The 20950-nt window shown below is 36.8% G+C and overlaps 2 protein-coding genes across 5 annotated transcripts in view; both read right to left on the bottom strand.

The window, feature by feature from the left end:
• The window catches only part of LOC107689047 (ADP-ribosylation factor-like protein 5B), a 4246-nt gene extending 1699 nt beyond the window's left edge, over positions 1 to 2547 (bottom strand). The window contains exons 1-4 of the mRNA XM_016486919.1: positions 2104 to 2547; positions 638 to 698; positions 371 to 518; positions 117 to 200 (exon numbers count right to left, since the gene is read on the bottom strand). Coding sequence (XP_016342405.1) covers positions 117 to 200; positions 371 to 518; positions 638 to 698; positions 2104 to 2149 — 339 coding nt within the window. The 5' untranslated portion in view covers positions 2150 to 2547. The remainder of the gene's footprint in view (positions 1 to 116; positions 201 to 370; positions 519 to 637; positions 699 to 2103) is intronic.
• Positions 2548 to 7260: 4713 nt separating this feature from the next.
• Positions 7261 to 20950, bottom strand: part of LOC107689043 (voltage-dependent L-type calcium channel subunit beta-1-like) — a 32790-nt gene continuing 19100 nt past the window's right edge. Inside the window, exons 4-15 of one of the 4 annotated variants that reach the window (XM_016486911.1) lie at positions 20277 to 20399; positions 19851 to 19987; positions 19260 to 19327; positions 17427 to 17569; positions 14151 to 14231; positions 13992 to 14050; positions 13668 to 13777; positions 13058 to 13066; positions 10744 to 10895; positions 10076 to 10171; positions 9547 to 9732; positions 7261 to 7990 (exon numbers count right to left, since the gene is read on the bottom strand). In XM_016486911.1, the coding sequence (XP_016342397.1) occupies positions 7520 to 7990; positions 9547 to 9732; positions 10076 to 10171; positions 10744 to 10895; positions 13058 to 13066; positions 13668 to 13777; positions 13992 to 14050; positions 14151 to 14231; positions 17427 to 17569; positions 19260 to 19327; positions 19851 to 19987; positions 20277 to 20399 (1635 nt within the window). In that variant the 3' untranslated portion in view covers positions 7261 to 7519. Of the gene's footprint in view, positions 7991 to 9540; positions 9733 to 10075; positions 10172 to 10743; positions 10896 to 13057; positions 13067 to 13667; positions 13778 to 13991; positions 14051 to 14150; positions 14232 to 16188; positions 16218 to 17426; positions 17570 to 19259; positions 19328 to 19850; positions 19988 to 20276; positions 20400 to 20950 lie in introns of all 4 variants that reach the window. The other 3 variants (XM_016486912.1, XM_016486913.1, XM_016486915.1) reach the window with 3 other exon arrangements.

Here is a 20950-nt window from a genome sequence, read left to right as displayed (position 1 = left end):
TATAAACAGATTTTTATTAAACCCAGACCATGATACTAGACATGCAAAGAGCATGAAATACCCATCATGAAATAGTCATAACAACTGTGTCATGAAGCAGCTGAATGCAAACTAACCTCATGTGCAAGCATGCGATGAAGCTCCTTTTTAGTTACAGTCAGGCGTTCTCGATCAGTGCTATCAACAACCAGGATGACAATCTGTTACATTTAGAGAGGCAAAATATACATTTTATAAAGACAATAAAGTTGACAACAATATATTGTATCTGCCTTTAAGCAGTAGGGAAAGACACAAAAAGTAGAACAATTATTAGAGTTTTACATATTTTCTGGCACACCAGCAAGGCATGCAGGTTAATGACACACACCTCTGTATTACAGTAATACGAGTTCCAGGTAGCTCTGAGACTCTCCTGACCACCAATGTCCCAGACGAGGAAGCGGGTTTTCTTTACTGCAATTTCCTCTACATTGCTGCCAATTGTGGGAGAAGTCTGCACGGCTTCTTTTGTTAAACTGGAAAGAACAATGTATACAAGGTTCAAAAGCTGAGTGGAAACACATAACATGTAATAACAAACAGATAAAAGTCATGTGCTTCTCCTGTTTATACTTTCAAAAAGAAAAACACTTACAACTGGTAGAGGATGGTGGTCTTCCCGGCATTGTCCAAACCGACAATAATTACTTTGTGTTCTAAAAAGAGAAAAAGCAGAATGTCAGTGGACACACACACACATGTCTGGTTTACTATCCTTTTGGGGACTCTCCATAGGAGTAATGGTTTTTATACTGTACAAACTGTAATTGATCTCACCCTACACCTAAACCTACAGGCATTTTTTACATTCTCAAAAAAAAAAAAAAAACTCATTCTGTATGATTTATAAGCTTGTTTCCCCATGGGACCTCAATTTAAGTCACCACGATTACACGGGTCCCCATGAGTTGGTGTGTATTCAGCTTTTAAGTCCTCACCAGGACAGAAAAAAATGTACACACACACACACACACACACACAATGTTTTAATTTGACTTTGTTTAACCTGTTCTGTATGACAATGTCATCTGATAACATCAACCTCATTGACATCCACGTAATGCATTTCTAAGAACACAGCATTCAGTGATCTACCTCTATTCATGTTTAACAAAGTTCAGAAGAGTTGGGTAAATTGGTGCAGAATAACTATAAGTAAGCAAAACTCCTACGATCTTTGAACCTCACTGGCATGTTCTTATCTTATCTGACATGTGTACAGACAGAACAGATCATCCTAACACAGACTTGCATAAACATGTATTTGTCAAAGACATGTTATTAGTGCCACTTAAATGGGCCTTTCACATTTAAAACCTGGGTCAGTATTAACCCTGGATAATCTTGCTTCACATTTCAACACTATTCATATTTGATCCTGGTTTAGTACTTTAGTTTCGAGGATTCACACTGACTACATTTGGTTATTTATGTGGCCATTGGCATTGACTGAACCAAAAGTACAATCAATGTGACTATCTGAACTTTTTATATCTATCTGTGGATGTTTTAAGTGAATGTCAAATCTGAATTCATCTGAAACATGCAGTACAAACAGAAGTCCGACTTTCGATAGATTAAACAGCGCGTGAAAGTTTCAGAAAACAAACAAAGCTAATGAATATTTAATGATAACGAACTGAGGACGTTCATGATTGTTTATAGGCTACTAAACAGCTCACTTTATTCAAATCGCTTCTGAATACCTTTGACACCACAGATTCATAATCGTAACCCGGGGCTAAAAGTGCCGACTGTCTTATAGTTGTGAAACTGATTGGTTAAATCAGAGTTCACAATGACCATCCGGAGTTTGAAAACACGTTAACCATTAAGAAGTCAAGTGTATTATAAAAGCCCTGAAGAGTACAACGTGTTACGTTTCTCAATAGCCAGGACAGAATGTTACCCTGTTGAAACAAGTTAAACCATCTTAACTAGTTATTCTAACAAACCCAATTTAACATAATATTAAACGTTGCTAAAATACGTAGCTTGCAAAATCAGAATAATAAAAACATAAAAGCACATCCTTTTGTAAATTCGCTTAGCTTAAGTTACCTCGGTCTCCGAACACAGTCATCAGTTTGGCGAACAGCAGCCCCATTCCCGAAGGCAGTGGGTTTAAAAGGCCGGTTTGCTCAATCGATCACAGCAGGTTTTCTGAGCGCTGAAGTGAATTTGATCTTCTGCTTCCTTTGATTCTTTAAGCCTGGGCTGTAAATACTTCACAGTTACGTTAAAACAATGATCCAACGACCGCCAGTGTTGCTCTGTATTGTCAAACAGTTAAGATGCCCGAACTTGTGGTCGAAACGTTAAAAGATTCGTTCCCTGAGTGTCCGTTATTTAATCGTCTGGTGTCTGTCTAATTACTCCTTCGCTGTGATAGGTTAATTCGGGCCGGAATACGGGATTTTGTCGTCTTTTCCGTGGGCTTCTGCACATTTTAACGATGAGTAATGACGCAGAGGCCGTGTCACGCGTTTCAGGGTACGTTAGTCTAAACCAGTGTTTCTCAACCAGGGGTCCATGGACCCCTAGTGGTCCTTGACATAAGGCCAGGGAATCCGTATAAAGTATGAATTTTTGTATAAATGTTGTATATTTTGACATGACATGTTCCCATGAAAGAAAAATCCAATATAGCTGATGATATGGCCAAATACTGGACAAGTCAGCTAACTTGAATTATACTTGACTGCATTTGGTCCTCACAAAGACACAAATGATACGAGTCAATTTTGTTCTGGGGGTCCTTGAGGACGGTTCTGAATTGGACTGGGGTCCGGTACGCCAAAAGGTTGAGATTCACTGGTCTAAACGACAAATCCTCATTGGACGCCCACGGCGACGACGTACATTTCCGTACTGTTACTTTTACCCGTGTTTGGAACGGGGCGGGGTGTGCTTCGGCAGTGTGGCGTTTTATTTTCGCATTACAGGGGAATTTGAGAGGAAGTTTAATGGCTGTCTTATCAGAAAGCAAAAGACAGCTCACGGAATTCCCTGGACTCTCAATAACAAACGAGTTTCCTTTCTGTCACGTGATCATCTTTCTTATAAAAAATCAGATGTTGCCTTACATAGCTGACTCAAATCAATAACCTTACTTGACATTTTCTTCTGACCTCAGTGACTTCTGAGATTCTTTATCAACCCTTATACAACCAGAAATCAATCAGAGACAGAGCACCAACCAAAACAATATTATCGACTGTAGTATATTGATTTGAAATGGTATAGCTTAAAAAACAAAATCAAATTATATTATCACCAGAATATAGCAAGTGATGAAACCACATTGTTTCCATAATGTCATGTGTTCTACTGTTTCTGTTCCTCTTGATGTGACCTGAGCATGATGAGTTTCCTGTTGTTCTTCTACAAGTGTCGTGAGCTGAATCAGGTTTATCGCACACCCTCACCTGGACTCCTGTTTACACAGTATGAGCCTGTGTTTTGATCACTTTGGGTAGCCGACGTAAATGTCATGGGTATGTGGAATAATGTGACACAATGTGAGAACATCTGCTACAGGAAGAACAGAAGCATGCAATGCACATCATCGTACAAATGCATGAGTGTGGTTGAGCATCATCCGCACATCTGGACTTGTGAATTGTGTCAAATTTCAATTCAATTAACTTTTATTTGTATAGCGCTATTCACAATACAAATTGTTTCAAAGCAGCTTTACAGAAAATGCATGTGTCTACATTAAGTAATGTTCATTTCACAAATGAACAGTTCAAGGTAATAGAATCATACTACAGTTAGATAACATGAATTAATTTCAGGCAGAAGCTCATTAAAGCGATTAATATAAGTGTGATCATAATGATTACAATATAGAGCCAATTTGGCAGCTGTGCATATCGATTCGAGTTGATGTTATCTGGGGTCCTCGCAGGGGTCAGCATCATCTCTTCAAAGGTGTTGGGTCATCTGAAGTCTTTCTATGAGGCTGGATCCACACTGGAGCTGGTGTAATCTCTAGATATCTCGAGATGGGCATCCCGGGGTAGGAACAGAAAGACAAATGGAAAAGAATTAGCGCAGCTGCTGTTCATAACATTTCAAGCAAAAAAATATGTTTGTGACTTTTATCTGATCTAACTGGGAACAAGGGTGATATTGAGATTCATTATGTGAAGAGATGGTCACGCGACTCTGTTCCCCTTTCGGGCTCTGTCTTTACATTTATTTTGAAAGAAGAAGCTGGCAATTATGGTCAGGGGCGTTACATTTCTGATGAGTGGTTGCGGTGTTCGGCCAATCACAATGCACTGGGTCAGTTGGCCAATCAGAGCAGACTGCGCTTGTCGGAAGGAGGGACTTTGTAGAAAACGAAGCGTTTGAGAGAGGCGGGGCATAGAGGACCTACAATAATGTACAGTATTTGAAAAATAATGTGTTTTTGAACATTAAAGCATGTCAACATATTCTGTTACACCAAATAATGATCTTTAAAAAAGCATCATATGACCCCTTTAATCTAGATTTAAACAGAGCAAGTGTATTTGAGCCCAAATCTTGTGTGGTGTGTTTTTTTTTTTTCATCTGCCCACCTGTGAACAGAAACCATAGGTTTGGAACAAGTGGAGGGTGAGTAAATGACAGAATTTTCATTTTTGGGTGAACTGTCCCTTTAAGATGGTTTGATCAGAAACTAACTTGTGTGAATTCAGGGGTTGGACTGTAAACCAGGATTGCCCCCATAAATGAGAGGTGATGGCCATCTTTTCATTTCTTCCTCACACCCCATTGTCTCGATCCTGCATTGTTTCCTTGCTCCTTCCTTTTTGTGCGCTTCCTGACCACCCACCACCAGATATTCTTTCTCACCCTGTCCCCCCCCATCACTTCACACCATTACCTCTTTCCCCTCTATTTATCACTTCACTTTGTGACCCCTTCTTCTCATGTTTCCCACAAGTCCCTAGTGGATCTATACCGATGGTTCTCAGCCTTTTTGACTCAAAGGCTCCAACATGATATTCAAAGGCCTCCCCCAATTTCCGCTAAGATACTTCTGGTATTTCTAAAGTATTTATGACAAAGCTGCTTATTTTCATACTTTTTATTAATATATTAAATGTATTAATGTGGCTAATGGTTTTTATTAATTATTTAATTAATTCGTTAATTTAACATTAAATATAATATAAATGTAAATATTTAATATTATATTTTTTGGCATATTTCATATTTTATTTAGTATACTAAATTATGGAACCATTATTCATTTGATGATTCTACAAGTTATATTCTGGATTCAAGAACTGTATGTTCTTCAATAAAACCAAAAGTTATTGAGGGAAAATAAAAATACATTTGATTTAAACTTTTTTTAAGCATTTCAATTTGAATTAGAGATTGATCATTTTATTATAATAATATTAATATTGATTTATACATTTTTACTAAATTGGATGTTCACTGAGGCCTCCTGGTTGAGAACCACTGATATATTGCATCCATTTTGTAGGAAACTAAATGATGTGAATATAACAATGACACGGAAAACAGTTGATCTGGATTAAAATTTTTTATTAAAATATGAATTTATCCACAGATTAAAAACAAAAAGTAAAATGGAGCTACAGTCAGGCACCAAAGAATACATTTGTTTTCCTTATATTTTGAAACAATTGCGATAATGCAACAATAACATTATTTAGTAAGCTATCTACTTGTATATTTAGCGAATTTCATCATGATGATCTTTTCACACATAGGTGAGGGTAAAAAGAGGCTCAAAGACTTTCACCAATGCTCTGGGTTACATAAAAGAGTAAAGACTCCAGATTTTCTCCCATTTCATACACACACACAGTCCTGGCTTAGAAATTGGCCACAGAGATAACAACACAAAAAGCAGTAGCATTAGCATGAGTTTGGCAGTAGGATGTGTGAATGCATGTCAGTGTTGAGTTTGTATTCAGCTTCTCAGCCTGTGAAGTGAATCCTTAAACTGTCTTGCAATAAACACCTTGTTTAATCTTAAAATGGCCAGCAGTGCTAACATGTCGCTATGAAAACAAGGTAAAATGGCAGTGTAGACTACTATCACACACAACATCAACAACTGCGTTGCACTGAGTTAAGACAACCCACCATGTTTATGGTGGGAGTGGCCTGATGAAAGATTACGGCACTTGTGATTGGTTGGCCCATGTGACTGACGTGCGAATAAGGCAGAATATGTTTCCAATGGCAGTGGTACACTAGCGGCACAAATGCTAAAAGCCCTTGAGCAGGCACAGAAGACGGGACAGAGCCGGGTACAATCAACACAAAGCTATTTGTGTTTGACTTTAGCAGTGAACTCAGACATTTTGGGCTTTTAGTTCTAAAATTTGACCCTCTTAATTGTCTTATTTATATTTGCATATTAGCCTTTTAGAACTTCTAGCAGATCTGGACTAACATCTCATCTGTTGGTGCATGTTAGTGCATTTTAGCCTTAATAAACTATAGCAGGTGAGCACCACAGCACCCCTTTTGGATTGGAGGAGTACACAGCAGCGATGGAGCTCGGTAAAGGTTTTAGCAGGCTAAAATCTGGATAGACCTTTTGAGACTCAATAAATAAAATAAATAGAATAAAATACGAAACAAACACACGCTCTGCAGTAGTGTAGTCTGGGAAAACTAATTGGTGGATCACTCCCAAGACTACTGTGTATCAGAAAGACCTTGTTTAAGACTACAGAGAATGCACACACACACACGTACCCGACCACCGAACCATACGGACGCACAAATATGTTTGCAAAATTTTGGTTATACATTCTGAATCATGTTTAATGCTCAGCAAGAACAGTTACTAACCTTATAATGATTAGGAGTCATGCAGTACTATACAAAAGTAAAATAGAAATGAAGAAAGATTCTCCTGCTTATTCTCCTAAAAAAAACCAAAACAGATTTAAACTAAATTAGTCTGAACATATGTCTTTATTTTCCCAGACATGTCCTGGCCAGGATTTCTAAAGTCCGAGCCAGCCTGCAGATTTGAGTTGACGGATTTCTTAATAAATCGCGTAGTGCATGATGGACACAGACTTTTTTGGCTTCAGGCTATCATTCCATCCAGTCAGAGGATATCAAACATGCTTGATTTTAAAAAGCATCTTTTTTTCATTTGTCATCTGCATTTGTCAGTTTTTCCTCTGTAACTATTTACAAAGTCGGCAAGTGTATGATGCTTAGTGTTTTCAAATCTGTTCAGATTTGAAAAGTTATGTAGTGTATTCCAACCTTTAGAAATCCTGGCCAAGAAGAAAGCCTGTCCGAGAAAAAGAGGACTTATGTAATGATTTGTTAGCCTTATGCGAATGTTGTGAGTGTTAGCTGTACAGCGTTTGTCAATGATTGTGTGTTTCTCTGGGTTGTAAACAGATCCAACTATAGAGATTCTATTTAGTGTCATTCTAAACAACTCCTCACCCTCGTCTCAGGTAAACCTGCTCTAGCGAATATACACATCTCTGCTCCACTCCTCCTGGTTATGGTTACGGCCCGTCGTCACCCCGCCACCTTCTGCATCTTGAGAGTAGCGCTCCCTCAGCTTGCCTCGTCCACGCTGGTGCTGATTGGCTGGTGGTGGGACCATGTTGAGGTTCTCCTGGTCAGGCTCCGCCCCTTCATCCTCCCAGGAGGCCTGGCGAGGAGCATGGTGGGCAGGGTTTAGACGGTACGAGCGACATGGGTCCGGCTCCTCGTATGGGTCCGTCTCCATGTCGTCGGTGTAGGCAGAATCCCGGCTGCCCTGGGTCTCGGAATCGAAAGTGTCCTGCCGCGACAGACCTCGTCCACCTGTTTGCAACTGGCTGCGTGAAGAGCGCAGCGGCTGCTTGCCACCCAGGTCACTCTGGTAGTCTTGGAGACTGCCACGTTCAGGCCCTTCCCTCTTCTGTTCTCCATGCACCAGGAATGGCCCCTACAGCAACCCCAAAACACACCACAACAGGCCAATGCACATGCAGACACACAAAACAGAGCAAGCGGCATGTTAATACAAAGGTTAGAGGTCAGCTTTTTACGTTACAAGTTATTTCAACACGTTCCAAGCAATACTATAACCTGAATAACAAATGGCATACATAAAATACATTCTTTACTCATGCTATTATAGGAAAAGGCCATTTTGGTAGTGAGATACCAGGGCTCATAATACTCTTATGCTTTGTGTCGTTGCACAAAGCTATTACTATTGCTATGGAGAAACTACAGTTGCAGTTAGTTACCTCTGATTTCTAAGCGCAATCTCTACATTTCATAAAATGCAATTTTAGTATGCAATTATTAATTATCTTGCTTTACTTTAAAAATGCCTTAAAATACCTTTTAGATTTTCAAAAACATTAGAAAGTAAAATGTATCTGATAAACTGCAGACATAAATACTCACACCATGCAGTAATGTAAAAAAATATGAATAATTAGCGCCCTCTAGTGGCCATATTAAACACATCACACAATAAATAAAGCTGATTTCAACGTGTTTGGTGATGATTCAAAAATGTTGGACTAGATTAGATTAGATTAGATCATCTAAATTAGATCAGTCATCTTTGGAGTTGAAAAGCATCTCATATTGCAACCCTCTTCCGGAAAAATTATTAACAAAAATATTGACCAAGATCTTTGTTATCATATAAGTTGTTTTTATTTTTAAATCATACACACACACACACACACACACACACACATATATTTTAATTTAAAAAAATAATAATTAAGAAGTGAAGCCATTTAAATATTTGAGGTGCCTCGTGACTATAAGAGGATAAACAGTCTTTTATTAAAAGAGCATCTCAAAGCTGCATAACTTTGGTCTCCTAGACAACCGTGTAATTGTGAAAACTGAGCAGATGGATGCTCATTTTTTGTTGTTCAGATTGCAGTGAGATAGTTGTAAAAGCACACATACTGACTCCATCCTTGGTTTCCCTCACTCACTCACTTTCTCACTCGCTGTCCCTCGCTTCTGCACGCAAACACACACTTTCACTTAACTTGGGTAAACAACATTGGCGTCAATGCACATACACAAGCTTCTGTTAGAAATTCGGCTCAGTGTTAATAGGATAATGGATCTAAGTGCATTTTTTCAGAGCTGGTGCTATGGCAACCTGGAAGAGGGTAGCGATCTGAACTACGTTTCCCAGATGACAAGAGGCCACTGTAAAGAGCAGCAGGTGTTTCAAATGAGGGGACACTGTGTGGACTTTTTATCATTATTTATATCACTGAGAGATCCATCAGAGGAGAGGAGCAGAGACAGATAACAGAATTACAGTCGGGCATTTCTATCTCTTGAGCAGCCATCGTTACTTTTCTGTGATTGGGAGACAGGTACAAGACTCTTCAATATCCCACTGTAATCCTGGCCCCATTTTTAGAGGGCATGTTCCTCCTCCTGTTGCCCTTGCCCTGTAGCAAGGGAGCCATCGAGGAGCTCCAAGTTGCGACGCAGGGAAGTGAGCACCTGTACCTGCAGGTTGGAGATGGGTTCGGGTGAAGCTGCCAGGGCGGCTGTGGCCATGGTGCGATTGAGCAGAGGGTTGGGTGGGTTGCTGCTCGGAGGGTGTGTAGCCTTCCAGTAGGCCTCCAGGTATTCAGCCAGGTGTTCACATGCATCCTCCAGCTGATTCTCATCTAATATTATGTCAAAAAGCTCCTGAAAAAGAGAAAAGGATGTGTTTTAAAAGAGAGCAAACATGCAGTCTACATGTTGGAAACAATTACATTGAGTTTTTGAGCTTTCTATGCTATATATCTATGCTATCTTTGCATATGACTAGATAAGACTGAATCTGTGAGCACTCAAATAAAAAAAAATAAATCCTGTGTGTGCCTAAGAAACAGAGAATTAAGAAACAAAATGAAAAAGAAGAAGGAAATGCAGCTTAGGTATTAAACGTACAGAAGGAATGAGCAAAAAGCTTAAAAAAACAAAAAAAAACAAACAAAAACAAATTAAAAAAATGTAAATCAGCAGAAATCAAAAGTCATATACTCACTGGAGGACACTGTGCAAGTTTATCAGCTGCCACCATTTGGACATTGAGATGTTTGGCCTGAGATTTACCCCTGGACTTTATCAGCCTCTGCAACACCTGATAGCGAGGGAGACACAGAAACACAAATATATGCCCAATAAACATGTTCAAATACATTATGATGTACACACTGAAATCTTTTAACAAAAAAAAAAAAGCATCTCTCTGAGGCAGATGTATTGAAACCAATTTGAGCTGTCATACACTACTGTTCAAAATTTTTGTGGTCAGTAAGTTTTTCTTTTAAAGAAATTAATACTTTTATACAGCAAGGATGCTTTATTGATATTTAATTGATTAAAAGTGGCAGTGAATACATTTATAACGTAACAAAAGTGAAAAAAATATATCACAGGTTCCACAAAAATAAAGGATCATGTGTCACTAAAGACTGGAGTAATGGTGGCTGAAACTTCAGCTTTACAATCACAGGAATAAATTACATTGTAAAATATATTCAAATAGAAAACACTTATTTGAACTGTAATAATATTTCACTAAATTACTGTATTTTTTTTTTTAATGCAGCCATCGTGAGCATAAGAGATTTTTTTCAAAAACATTACAAAAACCTCATCGACCACAAACATTTGAACGGCAATCTGTATATTCAGCTAATATATATAAACCTTTGGAGACGCAATCTTGATGTAGACTATGATAGGTGCCAGTGACGTCTTGGCCAATTGAGATGGATGGTTGATTGTGTCGGCATCCAGAGCCACTAACTGGAGTGTCCGGGCCAGCTCAAAGATTCTCTCGATTTCACTCTGTACCTCAGCTGCCAGATGGAAAAAAAAAGGAATATGAATATGACAATTCATGAATATAAAATACATATACATTCATAACTACATCTAAGCACAGAAAGTTCATTTATACACTGCAAAATTAATATTGTTAATTTGTATCTTGTCTCGTTGTCTAATAAAAATATCAAAACATCCTGAAAGGATCATAAAATAACTGGAGAAACCACACTGTTATCAATACATGTTTTCAGAGAACGTATCTGGAATATGAGTGTATTTTGTCTAGCTTTTTTTCATTTAATTTTGTCATACATGTCACTAAATTTTTGCAGTGTATAGCAGAAAATATTGAAAACACACACAAACACACCTCAAATTTGAATAAACAAGATGAATATCAGGAAGACTTACCATACAATTTTATTTCATACTCAAACCTATGTTAGTTTATATCACGCATGTGCGGGCTATTATGGTCTACTCAAATATATGCATGTGTGAGTGTGTACACATGCTAGTTTAGTTCCATTTAACTCTAAGTAAATGGAACCCTGAATAGTATGACTGTAGTTTCCAGAAGGCCGGTTACACGCTATGTGCAGCTTTCTGCATTGATCCATGGAAGTCTGTAGAAAGCTGCAGTTACGTAGATCAGTATGTGTGTTTGCGTATGTGGGTGTGAAGTGCTATATGAGAAGTGGCATCACACTTCTTACAGCGAGTCAGAATCTATGCATTCAGTTAATTAAAAAAAAGCAGATAGCCATCCTACTTCTTAGTCAAGTTACCATTTAAAAAAATTTAATAAAATGTAGTTGAACTACTTTGAAGCTATTTAAGGGGCAACATCTTTTAAACTAACATATTACACATTTTACTATTATGAAATCAGAACAATGTTTTCCCGAACAAAACAATGAAGAGCTCAATTAGGGTGACAGCATCTTTAACACTTTAAAACATAAACACACACCAAACTAAGTACTACTAACAACCTAACTACAAAACACCTTAATTAATAGGACAGAATGAAAATATTGTGATAACTGGTCCCTAAGTGTGTACACCATGAGAGGAACATGTGGATTCCTCAGAGAGTACAGCGCAATCTGAACACTCTGCACACAAACTGCACATATACTGTTCTGGTCAAATGTTATCCAGAATCCATCATTTTATTTACATATACACTAATGTTTTTGAATGAATTATCCTTTGTTTACAAAAAACGGCATTTATTTGATTAAAAATACAGTAAAACAGTAACAATGTGAAATATTATTACAATTTAACAGTTTTCTATTGTAATATATTTTAAAATGTAATTTATTCATGTGAAGGTTGGAATTACTCCAGTCTTCAGTGTCACATGATTCTTCAGAAATCATACTAATATGCTGATTTGTGCTGAAGAAACGTTTCTTATTATTATCACAGTTGAAAACAGTTGGGCTGCCTAATATTTTGTGGAAACCACAATGTTTTTTTCAGGATACTATGATGAATAGAAAGTTCAGAATACTGTCACTTTTGATTAATTTAATGCATCTTTGCTGAATATTTTTTTTTATTTCTTTCAAAAACAAACAAAACAAAAAAACATATACTGACTGTAAACTTTTAAACGCTAGTGTGTATATATGCACTGCCCCTTACATTTTACATCCTTCCAAAATGTAACAATTTTACAAACTATTACAGCAAAAAATCCAAGTTTAATTCCTTGGGATTCTCGTATGATACTATTTTTAATCATGCAGTGTTACAATATCAACACAGGCATGTCCTATTTGTTTTTTTGCCTATCATCATAACACAAGATGTCAGTCTTGAATAATATGACTTGAGAGAGAGAATACCTACTGTGAATGTTATCTAAGGTTGTTCAGTTTTAAGGCTGTGTGTGCAATATAATGAGAAAAAACGACACCACTACTCAACACCGCCATTTGTTGGCAACAATAGCTTGTTATTGGAAAAGCTACACTGTTCTCAAAACAGTTTACCTACTGAAAAATGTTAGTGTTCTTTTTTTATAGTTAATAACACCACAACTGTGCCAACAAGTTAAGACTGTTGACTCCAAACTCAAGGTAGAGGGTTAAGTACAGGGACAGATGGATGGAGAGTTAGATGAATGGATGGGGACATGAATGAAAAGGGGAAAAGGGTGGGATGATAGGATACATACCCAGTATGTCTGAGGTGAAGAGAAAGAGAGAGGAAGGAAATGTGTGGTGGGAAAGAGTGGCAGGAGAGAGCAAGATGAAAAAGAGAAAAAAGACAGATCAGACATGATGTAACAGAGCAAGAGGAGGAAACACTAAGAAAAATGTTCAGGAAACAGAGAGAATGTGTACTAGTGTACACTAGTGAAAACTGACAGGGCTTGACAAACTGATTTTTCAACCATCCAAAAGTAGACTAACGGTCTACTCGCACAGAGAGTGCATATTTGCCAAAAAGTCAAATAATTTCTTAGTACGACTTTTTCTGACTGATTGTAAACACTCAAGACACTTTCTTTTTTTTCCTCTATAGCAGCTATAAAATCAGAATTCATTTGCATTTCATTCATCTCAACAAATTGGCTATTTGTTTTGCTCTCTATGTGAATAGTTCTGTATTTTGAAATGAGCTTTGTTCTTAAGTGCCTGGACTAACACGTATCCAAAACATTTGTTGTTTTGGTCATTCAGCGTGTTGCTAAACCACATGTTCAGCCTGCTCTGGCTTTATGACCACACGAGGGAGCTCACTGAGTAGCAGTTACACATTTGTGTGCACTGTGCGTTTCATACCCAGACTGGATTTGGTGCTGGAGCGCTCGATGATCGTGTGTTTGCTGGGGTTGTTTAGGACAGAACGTTTGGCAAGTGAGATGTCTGCTGTCACCCTGGTGATGGATATTCTGGAACAAACAACAACCCATAACCATGGTATGCCAATTATAGCATGAGTGTATTGTGATATTTTCAGCATTAACAATCTACACAGATCTTTGCCATTAATATTGACAGCATCTTTGACAACATAAATCTCGCCAAATTTCAAAATGATGAAAAAGGAACTATTTTCTTTTTTTACAGTAGATCTTTGCATGTCATGCATATTTTGGTACCCACCTGCCTTCAAATTTGTGTTTTAGAAAATCAAAGAGAGCTTTCTGCATCATATCTGTCACCTGCAACGTAACACACACACACACACACACAACTGAGCAACATGAACAACATGACTAAAAATGTAAACTGACATTTTTGGAGAGAGATATATTATCTTGCCTCATAGCCTTTAAGAGATGGTCCCACCAAAATAATGGGTCTCATGGAAGGCACCACATCGTAAGGAGGAACATGTTCCATCTGAAAGTTCACACACAAAATAAAACCTCCTCAGTGAAATCATGATTTATATACATGTTTGCCAAAACTGACCTAAAACATCTGGATTTAAAAACAGAATTCACACCCATGTGTTAAAGGGTCTTTTTCTTTCGCCAACTTTTGTTTCAAAGCGGTTTTTTTTTAACCACTTTCTTCTTTGTTTTCCCTCTCTAACTCTCTGATATTCTTAGCAGTGGCAGTCCATGAAAGAATTTTCTGGGAAGATGATAAATTAATATTTTTTTTAAATATAGGCTAATAACTGAATTTAGTGTAAATTAATATTGATCAAACCTGATTTCTTATAATTTCAGTCATGTACTTTGTTTAAAATGTATGCTTATATACACAGTCAATATCTCGCTAATATCTTAAAATAGTCTTTATATATAATGTTAATTTATGAATTTAATTTAAAATTACTTTATATTAATGTAATTATACAAATATTACAAGTTAATATAATAAAAGTTATGGCTGTCAATATTTAAAAAATATATATATAATAAAATAGACGGTTTAATTAATAAAATAAATTAACTATTTAATAACATCCAAATTTTCATTTTTTTTTTTTAAAACAAAGACATTAGTGTGGTGGATGAACAAGTCATTCAATAGACATGAAACAATTGGCTTTAGAATTCATATACTGTATGTTTACTTCCATATCATATGAATGGCTCCTCATTTCACTTGCTTGGCATATGAAATATACATTTCTGAGAGAAGACAGATAAATGCCAAAGTGAAATATTACATTAAACATTCATTAATGTAAATGTATGTAATTAGGATCAACAGCTGCTTTATAGTAAGCCTAAGGAAATGAGTATTATGTACATTATAAATATTTGCTTATATCGTAACCAGTTGACCAGACTGAAATTTCTTTTACTTTTTATGTTATACTTTGGGAAAAATATTTATGTATGTACCCATGAAGGAGTGTTGTTTGATTGTTATTGTGTTGAAGTTCATAAAAATAAAGTTAAAAAAAAGAAAAAAAAAGAAATATACATTTCTAATCAAATATATCTTTATACATTACATGCATTTGTGTAATGCACATTTGTAAGAAACTGAATAAAACGCCAGTCAATTAAAATATTTTGCTTTATTCAAAATCTTTTTTTTTTGGATGTTTAGCTTATCTAAGATAAGACCGCTTCATGTTCTGCTGAGGGTCCTCCACTCCATGAAGTGTGTGTGTGTGTGTGTGTGTGTGTGTGTGTGTGTGAGAAAAATAGAGACAGAGATCTTTTGCTCAATTGATTCCCAATTACTCGCACTCCTCTGGCCCCGTTATATAATACATAAATGACCAAAAGCTTCAGATGGGTAGCTAAAAACAACCGGAACATCTACAATCTACTGTCATCATTTTCAACTCTAATTCACCCAGTCGGGCGTCTGTGCATGTGTGATTGTGTGACGGTAGCCATTGTGACAGCAGTAACAAGCGTGGGCTACTCTCTATGTCACAGACCCATAATGGAAACGGAAACCTTGGAAACCTGTCAGGGTGTTTCTGCCTCATTTTGTGTGCATGTGCAAGAGGATGGCCATCCCCATGTGTCCACACGTGTGGGTGGACACATGGGCCGGATTCATTCATTTCTTAATTCAATCTGAATGAGATGTACATGTCCTGTAGAGCTAATAAACCCTGACAGATTTTTCCCTCTCTGAACAATTTTTTTGTAAACAGGCCTGGAAATTTACAGAAGTCCTGTCTGTATGCCACAACAATTCACATTCAATCCTTTAGAGAAGCAAACTAGCATAGAACAATTTTATTTGCCTTTTCTGAAATACATTCACATGCTCAGCTGATATAAGGACATGATGACGATAGCCTTAAGACTCCGATATCTTCATAACAAACACAAAGAGAGAAATACGAAACAGAAAGTTTGCTGTTGCTATGACTCACCGATTTCTGTTTCTGTTTGGCAGGCCCACCTATCATTCCACACGCACACACACCCGCAGCAGGAGAGAGAGGACAAGCAAGCAAACAAACAGAAGCTTGTTAGTGACAAATTGTTAATACATTTAGGATGTTGGGAAAGAATGAATCAACAAATCAGAGGTGGCCAAATGAAGAAAAGATGGAACCACTAAGGTATTAGATAAACTTTCCTGATTAATCAACCAGGTTGATGTGTAGTAAAATTCTCCCAGCATGAACACAATCTCATGAGGCTTAATTCAAATTACTGGATTTGTGAGACTAGATTCACCCAAGAATACACATTCTGTCATTATTTATTCACCCTCATGTCGTTCCAAACATGTATGACTTAAGGCTCACACCAAGAACAATAACTTTATTAGTGTCCACACCAGTGAACGATATCTCGTCTGTTTATTCCAAGCGCACGCTCGTCTGTCGCTTTAAATTCTCGAGCTTGTTATAGCAGGATTGATTCTGATTGGCTGTCAATAATTTTATTGTTCATCAGCTGGAAAAAATAATTCTGAAAGTGATTCCAACGATATCGTTTCTCTGTGCCTTTATAGTTATAGCTGTGGTGTGGACTCTGCTATTCTTTAATATTGATAATGATTTTTAGAACTATATCTTTATCGTTATCTTTATAGTTATTGTCCTTGGTGTGAACAGGCCTTTACTCTTGTCCAAGAAACACAAAAGGATGTGAGAAAATGACAAACAGCACCATTAAAGTACCATAAAAGTATATATCAAGTATATATATATATATATATATATATATCAAGTCTTTTAATCATATGGCTTCAACAGACTTGAAATATTATAACTGGTGTAGTACGTTTGTGTTGTTTTTGTTATTTGCAGAGCATTCTTCCTAATATCTTATATATAAGATGTATATATTCATTCTTAATTATTTTGTTTTATTAATTTCTGCAGTCTGCTATTGGTTGTATGATTATACAATTGAAAATGTATAATCATACAGGGTGAGTAAATGATGAAGAATTGTAATTTTGGCTGGACTATACCTGTAATAATGCATTCACTTAATCCCTTGGATGTGAATTTTTACCAAACAAACACACAAACAGCAAAGACTCCCCTAATGTTTCAAAGACACAGAAGTTGCTTGGTTAGGAACGAGTCTGATTATTAGTCACATCTGAAGGAGGCTGTCTATTGATGCATTCTGGGGTTATCACCAGGGTTACCTTCTTAAAGAAAGGGAGGCGGGACAGGTTGCCTTGAGGGGAGGTGACACTTCCGCCCACACCCTTTTGGTCACGGGTGTTGGCAGGCTCCACCTCCTCAACATCCGAATCCGAATCGTCATTAAGTCCAGAGGACAAGTCAGCTAGGGGACCAATTGGGAGGTGGATGGGTTTTAATGAAAGAGAGGATGGGGGATGGAAGAGAGAAATAGAGAAGGAAATGAGGGTGAAAGAACAGGGAAACAAGGGTAATGGACAGAAAATGAGAGAGGAGGAAGAGAGGAAGAACAGCAGCATGATGTACAGACTTCACCGAGTCAGAAAGGTAATGAGAACACAGAAGGTGTTTTAAAAAGGACAAGCAAAATTAAAAAAGAAATGACCTTTTCAAGAAATACAAACAAGTGGTATAGTGTCAAGTCCCTTCTCTGAGTTTGGGTTTTTAAATTAATTTTAAATTCATGTTCCAGTTTCATTTGACGTTTATGGTTTATGGGTTAAAGGAATATCATTTACCCTATACTAACAACAAGCAAACAATATTATACTTTTTTTTTTTCATTTAATTGTTTATTTTTTTAAATAATCCACATGAAAGTCAAGTTTTTACATTGATTCCAAAACAATATACATAACATTTTTGTAATTTTCACAGAAAAAAGCTACAGTAAAAACATGTCAACTACAGTAATTGCAGTTACATGCAAGTTACCTCATATTTATACTGTGAGAAACTGTAAATAGTTTAACAAAATTTTACTGTGAAATCTATTTTTTTATTTTCTTTGCAGATAAAAACCATGAAATACCATATAATTTAGGGTGAAAAATAGTAAAAGGACCTTCCAAGTCATCCCTGGGTGACACAACAGGATTAGATTTTATATAAATAATTTTGATTCTTCTTGTTTTGTACATTATTTATTGCATTATTTGATCATCATTTATGTACTACTTGCGATGAACATACTTTCTATAGATAGACCACTTACAAAGAATTCTGATTCATCATGTGGCTTTCCGCTTTACCAGTACATTTCAAGGTACAACACAGATTTTAGTGGATTGGTAAATTAATATATATTTAATGTAATATGTAAGTAAGTTTTAGGTTGATTATATTTTACAGTGAATTTCTGGCAACCACAGCTGCCATATTTTACTGTATATTTAACAGGATATTTTTTACAGTGTCAAGTATCAATCAAAATTGGTTTTATTTGGTTTTATACTTGACCCAAAATTGGTTTTATTTGGTTTTATACTTGACCAAACGTCACCAGAAGCAGTGACATCTATAGTTAAATAAGTTTAAAAAGGTATCTGCTGGTGTACAATGTTATTTTAGCAACCTGAATTATTTGTACACTCATATTTTGCTCATTTTCTTTTATTTTTGGGTACTGTTTTTGTTGGGTACTTTTATTATTTTTCATTCAATTTTACTGAGGACCTCACTTGCCTCCTGAGAAAATGCCCCTGATTACAAATTAATCAAACTCCCCGAGTTGGCACAGCTATGACAGAGCGCATAAACCACAGGTAGCTCAGTGTGAGAAAGATTTGAAACTACAATTACAGATGATGATGACAAAGAGAAAAGGAAGAACTGATAAAACAACAGATAAAGACTGGAAGAATGAGTGTTAAGAGGGAAGAGAAGATGGCAGAGGGGATCCTAAAGGGGCGTTCTAACTGTCACTGTGTTCAATGATTACCCAGTGTGAAAGTAATGGGTTTATGTTCTGTATAGGTGTGGGTTTAGAGGCACAGGGATGTCATAACCCATCACAACAGAACCAAAAAACTGGCAGCATTACTGTCTGATCATACCTGTTCCAGGTGGAGTGGGCCTCCGGGCACCTGTGGCAACATCCAGACTAGAGCTTCCACCGGACTTACTAGAAATAGATAGAGAGACCAATGGAAAGTACTTAAAACATACAACAATATGGTTAGTGGCTAAATACATCACCTTTCAAAAGTTTCTGATCTGTAAATATTGTTTACATATTTTTGAAAGAAGTCTCTAATGCTCACCAAGGCTGCATTTATTTGATCAAAAACACATTAAAAACAGAATGTAATTTATTCTTGTGCTGCTTAAAACTTACATGGAAACTGTGATGCATTTTTTTTTAGGATTCTTTGATTAATAGAAATTTCAAAAGAACAGCATTTATTTGAAACAGAAATCTTATGTAACATTACAAATGTCTTTACTAACTTTTAATCCATTTAATGCATTTTTGCTGAATAAAACTATAAATTTCTTTCAAAAACAATCATGACTGACCCCCAACTTTTGAACAGTGGAGTAGCTAGTGATGCATGGAGTACATATCTGTTTCACACAGCAACAACAGCATAAGTGCTACAGCATACAGAAAAAAACAGATATAGGCTCATGTGATTGACTGTTACCTGGAGCTAAGGCGGCTCTGTCTCAATCTCTGTTCTTGTAATTGACGGGTGCTCTCAAGCTTCACTGGACTGGGGATAAACCCCACCTCACATCCTTCCTTCACCAAACGCCCAATCCACCAGTCATTATTATACTTCTGTTAACAGAAAAACATACAAACACATGAACACACAGCTTTTGAATCATGTAAGCCAAAGGTACAGTTACCGTCCATATGATTACATGCATATAATTATACTGAAGATCGATATATTGTTGAAGGATTAAATTATACATCAAATGGTGCTGTAAGCAATTTCAGATATTTCAGCAGTGTTTTTGCGGTCGCCAAAGTAGATGTCATTTATTTCAGTGATGTCTGTCATTTTACCGGTAAATGTTAAATTGCTTACGACACATTTGAAGGGAAAATATGGCTGTCTGACCTCTTTGATGTGCAGGAAGTCTTTGGATTCGAAAGAGATAGCCATGCCCTGAACCGGCACATCATCATTAGGGCCTGGGTTATAGCCAACATTAGTCCTCACCGCAAACGCTACAGGCTTGGTCTTCAGAGAGAAAGGGGATGAGAGAGATAAATGGAGAGGATTAAAACAGAGAGAACTGTTAGAAAAGAAAGAGAGCTCCAGTGAAAAACTCTATAGAGATAAAGTTAGGACAGTGGTCATATGATCAGTTTTACAGCTAACATATGGAAGTGATCTTATATATACAGGTGCATCTCAATAAATTAGAATGTCGTGGAAAAGTTCATTTATTTCAGTAATTCAACTCAAATTGTGAAACTCGTGTATTAAATAAATTCAACGCCCACAGACTGAAGTAGTTTAAGTCTTTGGTTCTTTTAATTGTGATGATTTTGGCTCACATTTAACAAAAACCCACCAATTCACTATCTCAACAAATTAGAATACTTCATAAGACCAATAAAAAAAACATTTTTAGTGAATTGTTGGCCTTCTGGAAAGTATGTTCATTTACTGTACATGTACTCAATACTTGGTAGGGGCTCCTTTTGCTTTAATTACTGCCTCAATTCGGCGTGGCATGGAGGTGATCAGTTTGTGGCACTGCTGAGGTGGTATGGAAGCCCAGGTTT

This window comes from Sinocyclocheilus anshuiensis, unplaced genomic scaffold, assembly GCF_001515605.1.
Source record: "Sinocyclocheilus anshuiensis isolate Anshui unplaced genomic scaffold, SAMN03320099.WGS_v1.1 scaffold653, whole genome shotgun sequence".
Taxonomy (NCBI): Eukaryota; Metazoa; Chordata; class Actinopteri; order Cypriniformes; family Cyprinidae; genus Sinocyclocheilus; species Sinocyclocheilus anshuiensis.
The sequence above is the reverse complement of the archived record's forward strand: the minus strand, read 5'-3'. Positions and strand labels throughout refer to the sequence as shown.